General features: G+C 48.2%; 1 protein-coding gene across 1 annotated transcript in view; it reads right to left on the bottom strand.

The window, feature by feature from the left end:
• Positions 1-4,391: 4,391 nt before the first annotated feature.
• The window catches only part of LOC148042474 (vomeronasal type-2 receptor 26-like), a 34,061-nt gene continuing 26,659 nt past the window's right edge, over positions 4,392-11,793 (bottom strand). Inside the window, exon 6 of the mRNA XM_087702404.1 lies at positions 4,392-4,612. Within this exon, the coding sequence (XP_087558530.1) occupies positions 4,392-4,612 (221 nt within the window). The remainder of the gene's footprint in view (positions 4,613-11,793) is intronic.

The raw sequence follows: 11,793 nt of genomic DNA, 5'->3' as shown, positions 1-11,793 counted from the left end.
CAGTAATCTGGACTCCTAACTATGAAAAATGGACTAGCTTGGAAGGGGTCCAAACTGTACATCCCCACGGGGTTGAGGCTGGAAGTTCTACAGAGAAGCCATGAGGCAGAAATAGGAGGCCATATTGGATTCCTAAAAATACTCCACCATGCCAGGCGTCAATTATGGTGGCCAAAGATGGAATCAGAGGTGGAAGCCAGAGGTGGCTACTTGTGCAGTGATGGAACCACTGCCGGAGAAGTCCCCTGGACTGCTACAATGAGTGGCCAGCCCTAACTGACCATGGGAAGAGGTCGCAATGGACTTTGTCGTCGAACTCCCAGACAGCAGTGGGAATAGAGTAATCTGGACAGTTATTGATTTGGTTTCCAAGCAGGCAAACTTCATAGCTTGCTCAGGGTTGCCGTCTGCAAAGAGATTAGCGAATATGTTTGTGAAATACATTTATCGCCTGCACGGATTGCCCAAGTGGATCATTTCAGACCGCGGAGTCCAGTTTACAGCCAAGTTCTGGAGAGATGTCCTGAGATCCATTGGGTCCACACAAGAACTGAGCTCAGAGGTTCATCCCAGCATGAACTGCGCAGCAGAGAGGGCCAATGTGGTGGTGGAACAATACATCCGGTGTTATGCGGATTATCAGCAAGACAACTATCGGACTTGCTACCCTTCGCCGAAGTGGCGTATAACAATGCGGTACACAGCAGCACCGGATTTACTCCTTTCCAGATTACCAGTGGCATGGAATTTGTTCCCATGCCTGAGCTAGAGAACCTCCCTCCTCCATGTCTTTGAATGAATGGATGGACACACTAAAGAAAGGATGGGAGAATATGAAGAAAGCTCTAGCAGATGCGACAGAAGCCTACAAGGAGCAATCTGATAAACACCGCTCGCTCCAAAACCCTTTGGTGTGGGGGACAAAGTTTTTGTATCTACCAAATACATGAGATTAAGAATGCCTAGCAAGGAATTTGGTCCAACATTTCTAGGTCCATTCCCAATAGTGAAGATAGTTAACCCAGTTACAGTTCGACTCAGTCTATCCAGAAGTCTAGGGAAAATTGGCCCAGAATTTCATTGTAGCTTGTTGAAGCCAGTAATTGGGTCTAGCAAAAGACCATCCACCCAAGCTTTCTCTCCTCCTGTAGTGATAGAAGGGGAAACACAATCTGAGGTGGAAAAAATCGTAGACTCCAGGCTGAATAGGGGTCGCTTACAGTATTTAGTGCATTGGAAGGGTCACCCTTTGTCTGAAGCTACTTAGGTGAAAAGCTGGAACCTAAAAGTGGAGAAGTTAGTACAACAATTCAATGAGAAGTTTTCCGATAAGCCAAAGGGTCCCCCTGAGGGGGGAAGAGATGGGTAATTTTGTTATGTTAACTTTTATGTTATTCCCTTTTCAGGAAACGTTTTCTTCTGAGGAGCGGCCGCCTGTCAGGCCTGCAGTTATATTCCTTTTAGGATTTTTGGCCTGCCACACACTCTATTATTTTCCTATGCTGTTTCACTAGTGTAGTAGTTGGGAAGGGGGAATAGAAAGAAGTAGAATTGTGGAATGTGCTGTTGTCATTCTTTTCTAGAAGCCCAAGGTCATATTTTGTTTCCGCACCTCTACATCTGACCGAAACTAGATGGGTGGAAATGCCAGCATAGCTGAAGAAGATTGGACCATGTGATGGATTTATGGGTGTGAGGTTAAGATCATGAACTTTCAACTGGGTGAAATTCCAGGAAGTTTTCAGAATTGGGATTTTCCACAGGTGTGCCAACATGTCTGACTTATTAAATTGGAACTTTAAGGATACTATTGCCTTGGACTCTGATTTAATTCTGCATGATATTTGGAACGCTGACAATGGGATTGTTAAAAGATGATTAATTTCCCAGAGACTTTAAAGCAATGATTTTCATTTAATTTGAAGGACCCCATTTTCACCGCTAGCCAAATGTGGAGGGGTTCACAGCCCAATCTGTCCCCTGATGACTTTTATTTACCGTATTTTTGGAGTATAAGACGCACCAAGGTTTTGAAGAGGCAAATTTAAAAAAAAAGGTTTTGCACTCTGCAGACCTCCGAAAAACGGCCTGTTTTTCTCAAAAAAAGGGCATGCATAGCCTTTAGGAGGCTTATAGAGTAGAGTACTCCTAGGGGATGGGGGGCCAAAAATGAGCAAAAGCCAGTCCGTTTTTCACTCATTTCTGCCCTCCCTAGCCCCCAGGAGCTCTCTGGATGCTCCTACAAGCTCTGCACAGCCATTTTGGTGAAGGGGGCGAGGTTTTGGGAGACAAAAAATGCTGTATTCAGTGTATAAGATGCACCCAGATTTTCAGCCTCTTTTTTGAGGAAAAAAGGTGTGCCTTATACTCTGAAAAATACTGTACATTAAACTTTTGGATCACTGGCTTCTGCCTGCAATATTCAAAATGGCCACGAGGTGGCAGGCTGTTATTGGTCCCACAATTTCCCATGGATTTTTTTTTTTGAAGGAATTATTTTTATTACTTATTCTTATTTACATTACACTTTGAGATGACTGCTGTCAGTCTGTCATACTCAAAATGGCCACGAGATGGCAACCCAAACACAAAACGGATGCCAGGAGAAGATTCAGGGTTCAATTTTGTGGTGCTAGTTGCTGTTTTTAAAATTAAGACACGTAATCATGTTCAAAGGAAAACAAGGAAGTCCATTTGCCTCTTGAAAAAGCACCTTTGGGACATTTTCCATTGCGGTTTTTTTTTCATATTTGTACCCAGTTGATTGCTCATTGGTTGCAATAGGAATTGATTGACAAACATGAATTGATCAGCTGGCTTGTTGCCTGAACCTGGAATTCTGGGGTGAGAGTGACTGTAGTCATCCAGATGGTTTTTAATGCCTAAGGATAGAATAGACTAGAGTAGACTAGGATGGAGTGGAGTGGAGCAGAATAGCAATAGCACTTAGAGGCAGCCTATTGTCCCCAACAATCTGGGTCCTCATTTTACCCACCTCGGAAGGACGGAAGGCTGAGTCAACCTTGAGCCTGGTGAGATTCGAACTGCCAAATTGCAGTCAGCTGGCAGTCAGCAGAAGGAAACTGCAGGACTGCATTCTAATCACTGTGCCACCATTGCTGAGTAGAGTGTGGAATAGAGTAGAGTAGAGTAGAGTAGAGTAGAGTAGAACAGAACAGAACAGAACAGAACAGAACAGAACAGAACAGAACAGAATAAATAGAATGGCACCAAACTCTATAGCTCTGGGTAACCTTCCCCAGCAGTCTCTGGAGACAAGAGACCATGTTGAAGGACAGCAGAAGGTCAATATCCTTGTTATTCAAGCTTTTCCTTTTCAGTTGAAGCTTAGCTTCTTTCCTTTTGAATCATGAAAGCACCTGGATATGCCACTTTGTGAGAGTTGTTATATACTGTATTTTTTGGACTATAAGATGCACCTTTCCAGCTCTAAAAGAGGGTGAAATTTTGGGTGCGTCTTATACACTGAATGTAGCCCCACCCACCCACCGGCCCCAACCCTTTGGCCTCTGCCTCCCAGCAATTTACCTCTTTGCAGCAAATGGGGGCTTGTGGGGGCTTCAACAGGCTATAGCAATCCCTGCAGCCTGAAAAGCTGATGATCGGAAGAAATGGAAAGTGAAATTTGCTGTTTGCTCCGTGACAAATTGCTGGGAGGCAGATTTTTTTTTCTTGCGCTATTCAGGCTGTTTGCTGCAAGGAGGCAAGTCAACAACTATAAATGCCTATAGAATGTTCAAATCATTAGACTTATTTTTTAAAGACTGCTTTATTATTCTAGACAATTTAACAAAATGAAGAAGCTTTTTAAAAGAAATGCTTGATCTGAAGAGGCCCCGTGCTATTGTTTTAAAAAGCTCCATTCTTTTAAATAGCAGAGAATAACTATACTTCCAGAAAGCACATCAATTTTAACAGCATCTTGTACAAGTATAGTCTGAAATATAACACTACAAGCAGTGTATATTGTCTGTAATGTTTGTTGCAAGGAGGCAAATTGCTGGGAGGCAGAGACAGATATTTTTCCCTTGTTTTCCTCCCCAAAATCTAGGTGCGTCTTACACTTCGGAGGGTCTTATACTCTGAAAAAATATGGTATTGTACTGTGTTTCCCCCAAAAGAAGACAGGGTCTTGTTTTCTTTTAACCCCTGAAATAAGTGCTTGTCCTTATTTTCAGGGAGCTCTTATTATTTTTGAGGTACAGAAGGTGTATAGTGTATTGTTGTCAGTTGAAGTTTTCATTCTGGTCCTCTGTTGGAGTGGGAAAATGCTCTCTCCTGGTTGGTTGTTCGGGTGATCAGTTTCCTTTAAAAGGTGCTGTGACAACCAGGGAGTTGATACCTTGCAGGCAGTATTGAATAAAGGGCTGTTAGAATTCACTCTCGCCTCGCCTCCAATCTTCGCCCAGAACATAACAGGAGTTCTTGAGTTCTTCTAATTCATCTTTAGAAACAGGAAGGGGATTGATTGGTTTACCCAATGAATTGTGGACCTCCTGCTCCTGGTTCTGGTGCTGCTGGTATCCCAGCCAGTCTCTGTGAAGCTGAGAATGAAGTACCCGCTGAGCAGTGATGTGCGTGAGGTTTATGGCTGGTGAGGCAGAGACACAGTGGTGGATTTCAAATTTTTTTAGACTTGTGGACTTCAATTTCCAGAATTCCACAGCCAGGCATGCTCAGTTCCAATTTAAAGCGACAGCATTTGTTTTCTCCTTTGTGAAAAAGTTTCCTTCATTCTTTTTCTTCTCCCTCCCCCTCCTTCTTCCCTCCTCCCTCCCTCCCCCCTCTCTCAAACAGACACATGCACACAGAGAAGTTGGATTGGACTATCTCTCCTAACCCCTTCCCTCTCTCACTCTCTCTCTCAAACAAACACAAACACAGAAGTTGGATTGGATATATTTTCCAATGGCTTGAAACCAACTCCTCTGCCATACCCCTCCCCCCATTCCCCTGCTGCCTTCCGATCCGAGCCTTTGATTGCAGGCGGAGCCACGTTGCCTTTTGAAACTTGTAATCAGTGAAGCTGAGTTTATATAGTTTTATCCAGCTGTGTGTGTGTGTCTGTGTGTGTGTGTTTGAAAAGGCAATGTGACTCTGCCTGCAATCAAACTACACTTGGGGAGGGATCTACACTTTAGGATGAAGTTTGAATTTCTCCCCCTCCCTCCGACCCACAAGTACCTTTTCCAGCTGTTTCAGAGAGGATTTCAATTCTGCTCTTGCCTGTCATCATGAAAAGAAAAAAATGGAAAAGGAAAAAGGCTGAGCTAGTTGCTGCCAGAGTCACCGTGGATGACTCTGTTTAACTGTTGAAAAAAGCCTCTAAAAAGCGCCCTCTACAGGAGGAGGCATGAGAATGACATGCCTCACCAACATCAGGAATTTTTAGGCTTTTAACAATTGCTTAACTCTGCTCGAGTGGTCATAAAACGCCTAAAGTCAGACTAGATGAGGCACATCGTTCTCCTACCTCCCCCTGCAGAGGGCGCTTTTTTAGAGGCTTTTTTAAACAGTTAAGCAACTAGCTCAGCCTGACCTCAGCTCTTGCCTTTTTCCTTTTACATTTTTTTTTTCTTTTCATGATGACAGTGGTGAGGCTCTGCCTCCCCTGCCTCCCCTGACTGGATGTCCCTGCTGCTGAGTATGGAGCACCAGGATAGAAACAATCCATGGAGCTTTTCCAGGCCAGGAGACTGTCTCATTGGGAGAATCCTCAGCTTCACCAGAAGATTGCATACAACAAGGACTTCCAGCCAGGCTCCTCCTGGTCAGTTTCATTCTAAGTCATTCCCTGTGCTGGAATTTCCTTTCCTCTGTTTGCATTCCTCTTAACACTTTCCTTCTTTTCTCTTTACTCCACTTACTCCTATATGAAAGGACCGGTCTCTAATTTCCTGCATGGTCTGGATTCTCAAAGCCTCTCTCTTTTTCTCTTATTTTGTGGAAGTTGCTGAAATCCCAAGATGGGATGGAATAAAAACTGTAACAACTCCAGATTATTTTCCTTCTCTCCATCCAAACTTGACTTCATCACTTGAATGCTAACTTTTGTTTAAAGTAGTGATTGAAACAGTTGCCCAGGCCAGTTCCATATATTTATAATTGCTGATAGATATTACAATTCTTGATGATTGTAGAAACAACTGATTTTTTTTTAGAATTGGTAAATGTTTCTCACAGTAAAAGAATCCTCATACTTTTATGATAGCTCTGTTTTAATGATTAAATTATTTTGAATCCCTTTTAGTAGCCAGGTATAAAATAGTACTTTTGCAAATAATGGTGTGTTTGTGACTCTTAATAGCTCATGTTTTTACATTTGTTCTGGCTGTAAGCTGTTCCTTTGTGTTCAGGTCTGGCCTCAGAAGGATAATGTAGCACTTGGGGATGAAGATGCAGCCCAGCAGACCAGCACTGGAGGCCAGGATGGAGAAGACCTGAACAGCCACCATGTATTTCCCTTTGGTGCTCAGGTAGGTGGGCACAAAAGTCACCCAGACGCTGCAGAAGACCAGCATGCTGAAGGTGATCAGCTTGGCTTCATTGAAGGCCCCAGGCAGATTCCTGGCCAGGAAAGCCACTGTGAAGCAGATGGCAGCCAGGAAGCCCATGTAGCTGAGGGTGGTGTAGAACATGACAACGGCCCCTTCATTGCATTGAAGGATGATCTCTCCAGGCTGGGAGTGGAGGTCAGAGTCAGGGAAAGGGGGAGAAACTCCCAGCCAGAAGGAGCAGATGATAATTTGGACTGCAGAAGAAGACAGGATGATGGAGTTGGCCAAGCTCTTCCCCAACCATCTCTTCACCCGATTTCCTGGTTTTGTGGCCAGGAAAGCCAGCACCACCGTGATGGTTTTGGCCAAGAGAGAAGAAACAGCAACTGAGAAGATGATGCTGAAAACCGTTTGTCGGAGAAGGCAGGTGACTTTCCTTGGTTGACCAATGAAGAGAGAAGGAGACAAGAAGCAAAGCAGGAGGGAGACCAGGAGGATGTAGGAGAGGTCCCGGTTGTTGGCTTTGACAAGGGGAGTTTCTCCATATTTAATGAAGATAATTAAAACAAGGACTGTAGTTAGGAACAAGAGCAGGGCAAAAGAGACCAGGATGATGCCCAGATGTTCTTCATAAGACAGGAAGGTTATAACTTTGGGGATACATTGGACTCTGTCCTCATTTGGATATTTGTCATCTGGACACTTGGTGCATTTTTCTGCATCTGAAAAACCCAAAATCAATTTTCTTTAATATTTCGTTCCTTTTTTTTCCTTTTTTTTTTCTTTTTCTTTTTTTTCCACTTTATTTGTATGCCGCCCTTTTCCCTGGGGGGACTCAGGGCGGCTCACAGTTCAAAAGGTGGGGGGGGAAGGACAAACAATTTACAACATGGAGACACTACATCATTTAAGAACACAACAGTCATACAATTCGAGTGGGGTTAGAATTGCTAACCCCAGGCCAGCCGGGACAGCCAGATTTTAAGGGCGGCGCGGAAGGACTGGAGGGTGGTGAGGGTCCGAATCTCCACGGGGAGTTCGTTCCAGAGGGTCGGAGCAGCCACCGAGAAGGCTCTCCTCCGGGTAGTTGCCAGTCTACACTGGCTGGCTGATGGAATTCGGAGGAGGCCTAATCTATGCGATCTTATCGGTCTAGTGGAGGTAATTGGCAGTAGGCGGTCTCTCAAGTACCCAGATCCAATACCATGAAGGGCTTTGTAGGTGACAAGTAGCACCTTGAATCGCACCCGGAGATCAACAGGTAGCCAGCGCAGCTCGCGGAGGATAGGTGTTACGTGGGTGAAACGAGGCGCACCCACGATCGCTCGCGCGGCCGCATTCTGGACCAGCTGAAGTCGCCGAATACTTTTCAAGGGCAGCCCCATGTAGACCACATTGCAATACTCCAGCCTAGAGGTCACAAGGGCACGAGTGACTGTTGTGAGGGCCTCCCGGTTCAGGTAGGGACGCAACTGGTGCACCAGGCGAACCTGGGCAAATGCCCCCCTGGTCACAGCTGACAAATGATGTTCGAAAGTCAGCTGTGGATCCAGGAGGACTCCCAAGTTGCGAACCCTATCTGAGGGGCGTACAATTTGACCCCCCAGCCTGAGAGATGGAACACTTGGCCAATTTGTGGGAGGGAAGCACAGCAGCCACTCGGTCTTTTCTGGATTGAGCACAAGCTTGTTAACCCCCATCCAGTCTCTAACAGCCTCAAGACCCTGGCTCATCACATCCATCGCTTCGTTGAGTTGGCACAGGGCGGACAGATACAACTGTGTATCGTCCGCATACTGGTGGTATTTTATCCCGTGCCGTCGAATGATCTCCCCCAGCGGTTTCATGTAGATATTGAAAAGAAGGGGGGACAGGACCGAACCCTGCGGCACCCCATACGTTAGGGGCCATGGGGTCGATCTCTGCCCTCCGACTGACACCGACCTGTCCGAGAGGTAAGAGGAGAACCACCGTAGGACAGTGCCTCCCACCCCCACCTCCCGCAGTCGTCGCAGAAGGATACCATGGTCGATGGTATCGAAAGCCGCCGAGAGGTCAAGGAGCACCAGGATGGAGGCATGGCCTCCATCCCTGGCTCTCCAGAGATCATCGGTCAACGCGACCAAAGCGGTTTCTGTGCTGTAGCCAGGTCTGAAGCCTGACTGGAATGGATCGAGATAACTGGCTTCCTCCAAGGACCGCTGGTGCTGAAAGGCCACCACCTTCTCAACAACCTTCCCCACAAAGGGGAGATTGGAGACTGGATGATAGTTGTTTAAAACGGCTGGATCCAAGGATGGTTTCTTCAGGAGGGGTCTCACCACCGCCGCCTTTAAAGCGGGGGGAAAGACCCCCTCCCGTAGAGAGGTGGTAACAACCGCCTGGATCCAGCCTCGTGTCACCTCTCTGCTGTTTACAACCAGCCAGGAGGGGCACGGGTCCAGCACACATGTGGAGGCACCTACAGCTCTCATCGCCTTGTCCACGTCCTCAGGGGTAACAGCTTGAAAATCAATCCAGCGATGGCTTACCAGATTATCCCTTAGTGCCTCGGCTGGTTCTGCAGAATTGGAGTCCAGGTCCGCCCGGAACCGAGCAACCTTGTCCGCGAGGAATTGGACGTAATCCTCAGCCCTGCCCTGCAGCAGATCGCCCGTATCCCTCCTGTTTAGGAGGGAATGGGTTATCCTAAACAGGGAGGCTGGGCGCGACTCAGCGGATGCAACCAGAGAGGCAATATGTGTTCTCTTAGACGTCCTGATTGCTCGAATGTACTCTCTGGTGCAGGTTGTTAAAAGTGCTCGGCTCGATTCGGATTTACTGGACCTCCATAAGTGCTCTAGGCGTCTCCTTCGGTGCTTCATCTCCCAGAGTTCCTCAGTAAACCAAGGAGCCCTCCGGGATCCACTGCCTCGGAGCGGCCGTAGAGGCGCAATCCGGTTAAGAGACTCCGTCGCTGCCAAGTTCCAGGCAGCAACCAGGGTCTCCACCGGACTGCGGGCGAGAGTATCAGGAATGACCCCAAGCTCCGTCTGGAACCCCAAAGGGTCCATAAGTCGCCTGGGGCGGAACCACCTGGTCGGCTCCTCCTCCCTACAGTGGGGGTTTGGTCTCCGAAAGTCAAGCCTCAATAGGTAGTGGTCTGACCATGACAGGGGCAAGATCTCGCTACCCCTCAGACCAAGATCACAATTCCACTGCTCCGAGAGAAATACGAGGTCAAGAGTGTGACCCGCTGAGTGGGTTGGTCCCTGGATTACTTGGGTCAAGCCCATGGTTGTCATGGAAGCCATGAACTCCTGCGCTCCATCAGAGTGTTCACCGAGCGTAGGCAAATTGAAATCCCCCAGAACCATAAGTCTGGGGAACTCAACTGCCAGCTCGGCTATCGACTCGAGGAGCGAGGGGAGGGCTGTTGCAACGCAGTTGGGAGGCAGGTACGTTAGCAGCAAACCCACTTGACCCTTGAGGTCCAACTTCACCAGCAGGGACTCACACCCGACAAGCTCCGGAGCAGGGATCCTATGAGGTGCTAGAGACTCTCGAATAACAATGGCCACACCCCCACCCCTTTCTGAGCTCTCGGCTGATGGAGCACCTGAAAACCCTCTGGGCACATCTCTACGAGGGGGACTCCTCCCTCCGGGCCCAGCCAGGTTTCAGTAATACATGCCAGGTCTGCCCTCTCGTCTAAAATTAAGTCCCGAACGAGAGGAGCTTTATGAACTACAGACCTGGCATTTAGCGACAGCAGCCTGAGGCCAGGGTCCTGATTACTCACACCATCTGGCCTTGGAGTGGGACTCGTAGGGCCGGAAGGAGGGATCTCTGTGACGTAGCGAGGGAGGTGACACGGGGCTGGATCCAGGGGGTTGTTACCGCCTCCCTTCGGGAGGGGGTCTTTCCCCCCGCACTTAAAGCGGCGGTGGTGAGACCCCTCCTGAAGAAACCATCTTTGGATCCAGCCGTTCTTAACAATTACTGTCCAGTCTCCAACCTCCCCTTTGTGGGGAAGGTTGTTGAGAAGGTGGTGGCCTTTCAGCTCCAGCGGTCCTTGGAGGAAGCTAGCTATCTTGACCCATTCCAGTCCGGCTTCAGGCCTGGCTACAGCACAGAAACCGCTTTGGTCGCATTGACCGATGACCTCTGGAGAGCCAGGGATGGAGGCTATGCCTCCATCCTGGTTCTCCTTGACCTCTCAGCGGCTTTCGATACCATCGACCATGGTATCCTTCTGCGACGACTGCGAGAGGTGGGGGTGGGAGGCACTGTTTTGCAGTGGTTCTCCTCTTACCTCTCGGACAGGTCGCAGTCGGTGTTAGTTGGAGGGCAGAGATCGACCCCTAGGCCCCTAACATATGGGGTGCCGCAGGGTTTGGTCTTGTCCCCCCTACTTTTCAACATCTACATGAAACCGCTGGGCGAGATCATTCGGCGGCACGGGATAAAATACCAACAGTATGCGGACGATACTCAGTTGTATCTATCCGCCCTGTGCCAACTCAATGAAGCGGTGGACGTGATGAACCAGGGACTTGAAGCTGTTAGGGACTGGATGAGGGCTAACAAACTCGTGCTCAACCCAGATAAGACCGAGTGGCTGTTGTGTTTCCCTCCCACTAATTCGGCAAGTATTCCATCTCTCAGGCTGGGGGGTCAAACACTACGCCCCTCAGACAGGGTCCGCAACTTGGGAGTCCTCCTATTTGTATTTATTTGTATTTGTATTTGTATTTATTGTACATTTATAGGCCGCCCTTTTCCCTGAGGGGACTCAGGGCAGCTTACAATAAAAGGGAAAAGGGAGTGTAGGACAAATACAAAAAGAAATGTGAACGAGAATAAATTAAACAGTAAAACACAACATTCACTCGACATTCGGGAGGGGCGAAAGTAAAAACTTATCCCCAGGCCTGACGGGCTAGCCAGATCTTGAGGGCTGTGCGGAAGGCCTGGACGGTGGTGAGGGTACGGATCTCCATGGGGAGATTATTCCATAGCGTCGGAGCCGCAACAGAGAAGGCTCTCCTCCGAGTAGTCGCCAGTCGGCACTGACTGGCAGATGGAATACGGAGGAGGCCAACTCTATGCGATCTGATGGGACGCAGGGAGGTAATTGGCAGAAGGCGGTCTCTCAAATAGCCAGATCCACTACCATGGAGCGCTTTATAGGTGGTGAGTAGGACCTTGAAGTGCACCCGGAGATCGACAGGTAGCCAGTGCAGCTCACGGAGGATCGGTGTTATGTGGGCGAACCGTGGTGCGCCCACGATCA

Source organism: Thamnophis sirtalis, unplaced genomic scaffold (assembly GCF_051295495.1).
Source record: "Thamnophis sirtalis isolate CommonGarterSnake01/CBP01778 unplaced genomic scaffold, rThaSir2_p1.2 scaffold_15, whole genome shotgun sequence".
Classification (NCBI taxonomy): domain Eukaryota; kingdom Metazoa; phylum Chordata; class Lepidosauria; order Squamata; family Natricidae; genus Thamnophis; species Thamnophis sirtalis.
The sequence above is the reverse complement of the archived record's forward strand: the minus strand, read 5'-3'. Positions and strand labels throughout refer to the sequence as shown.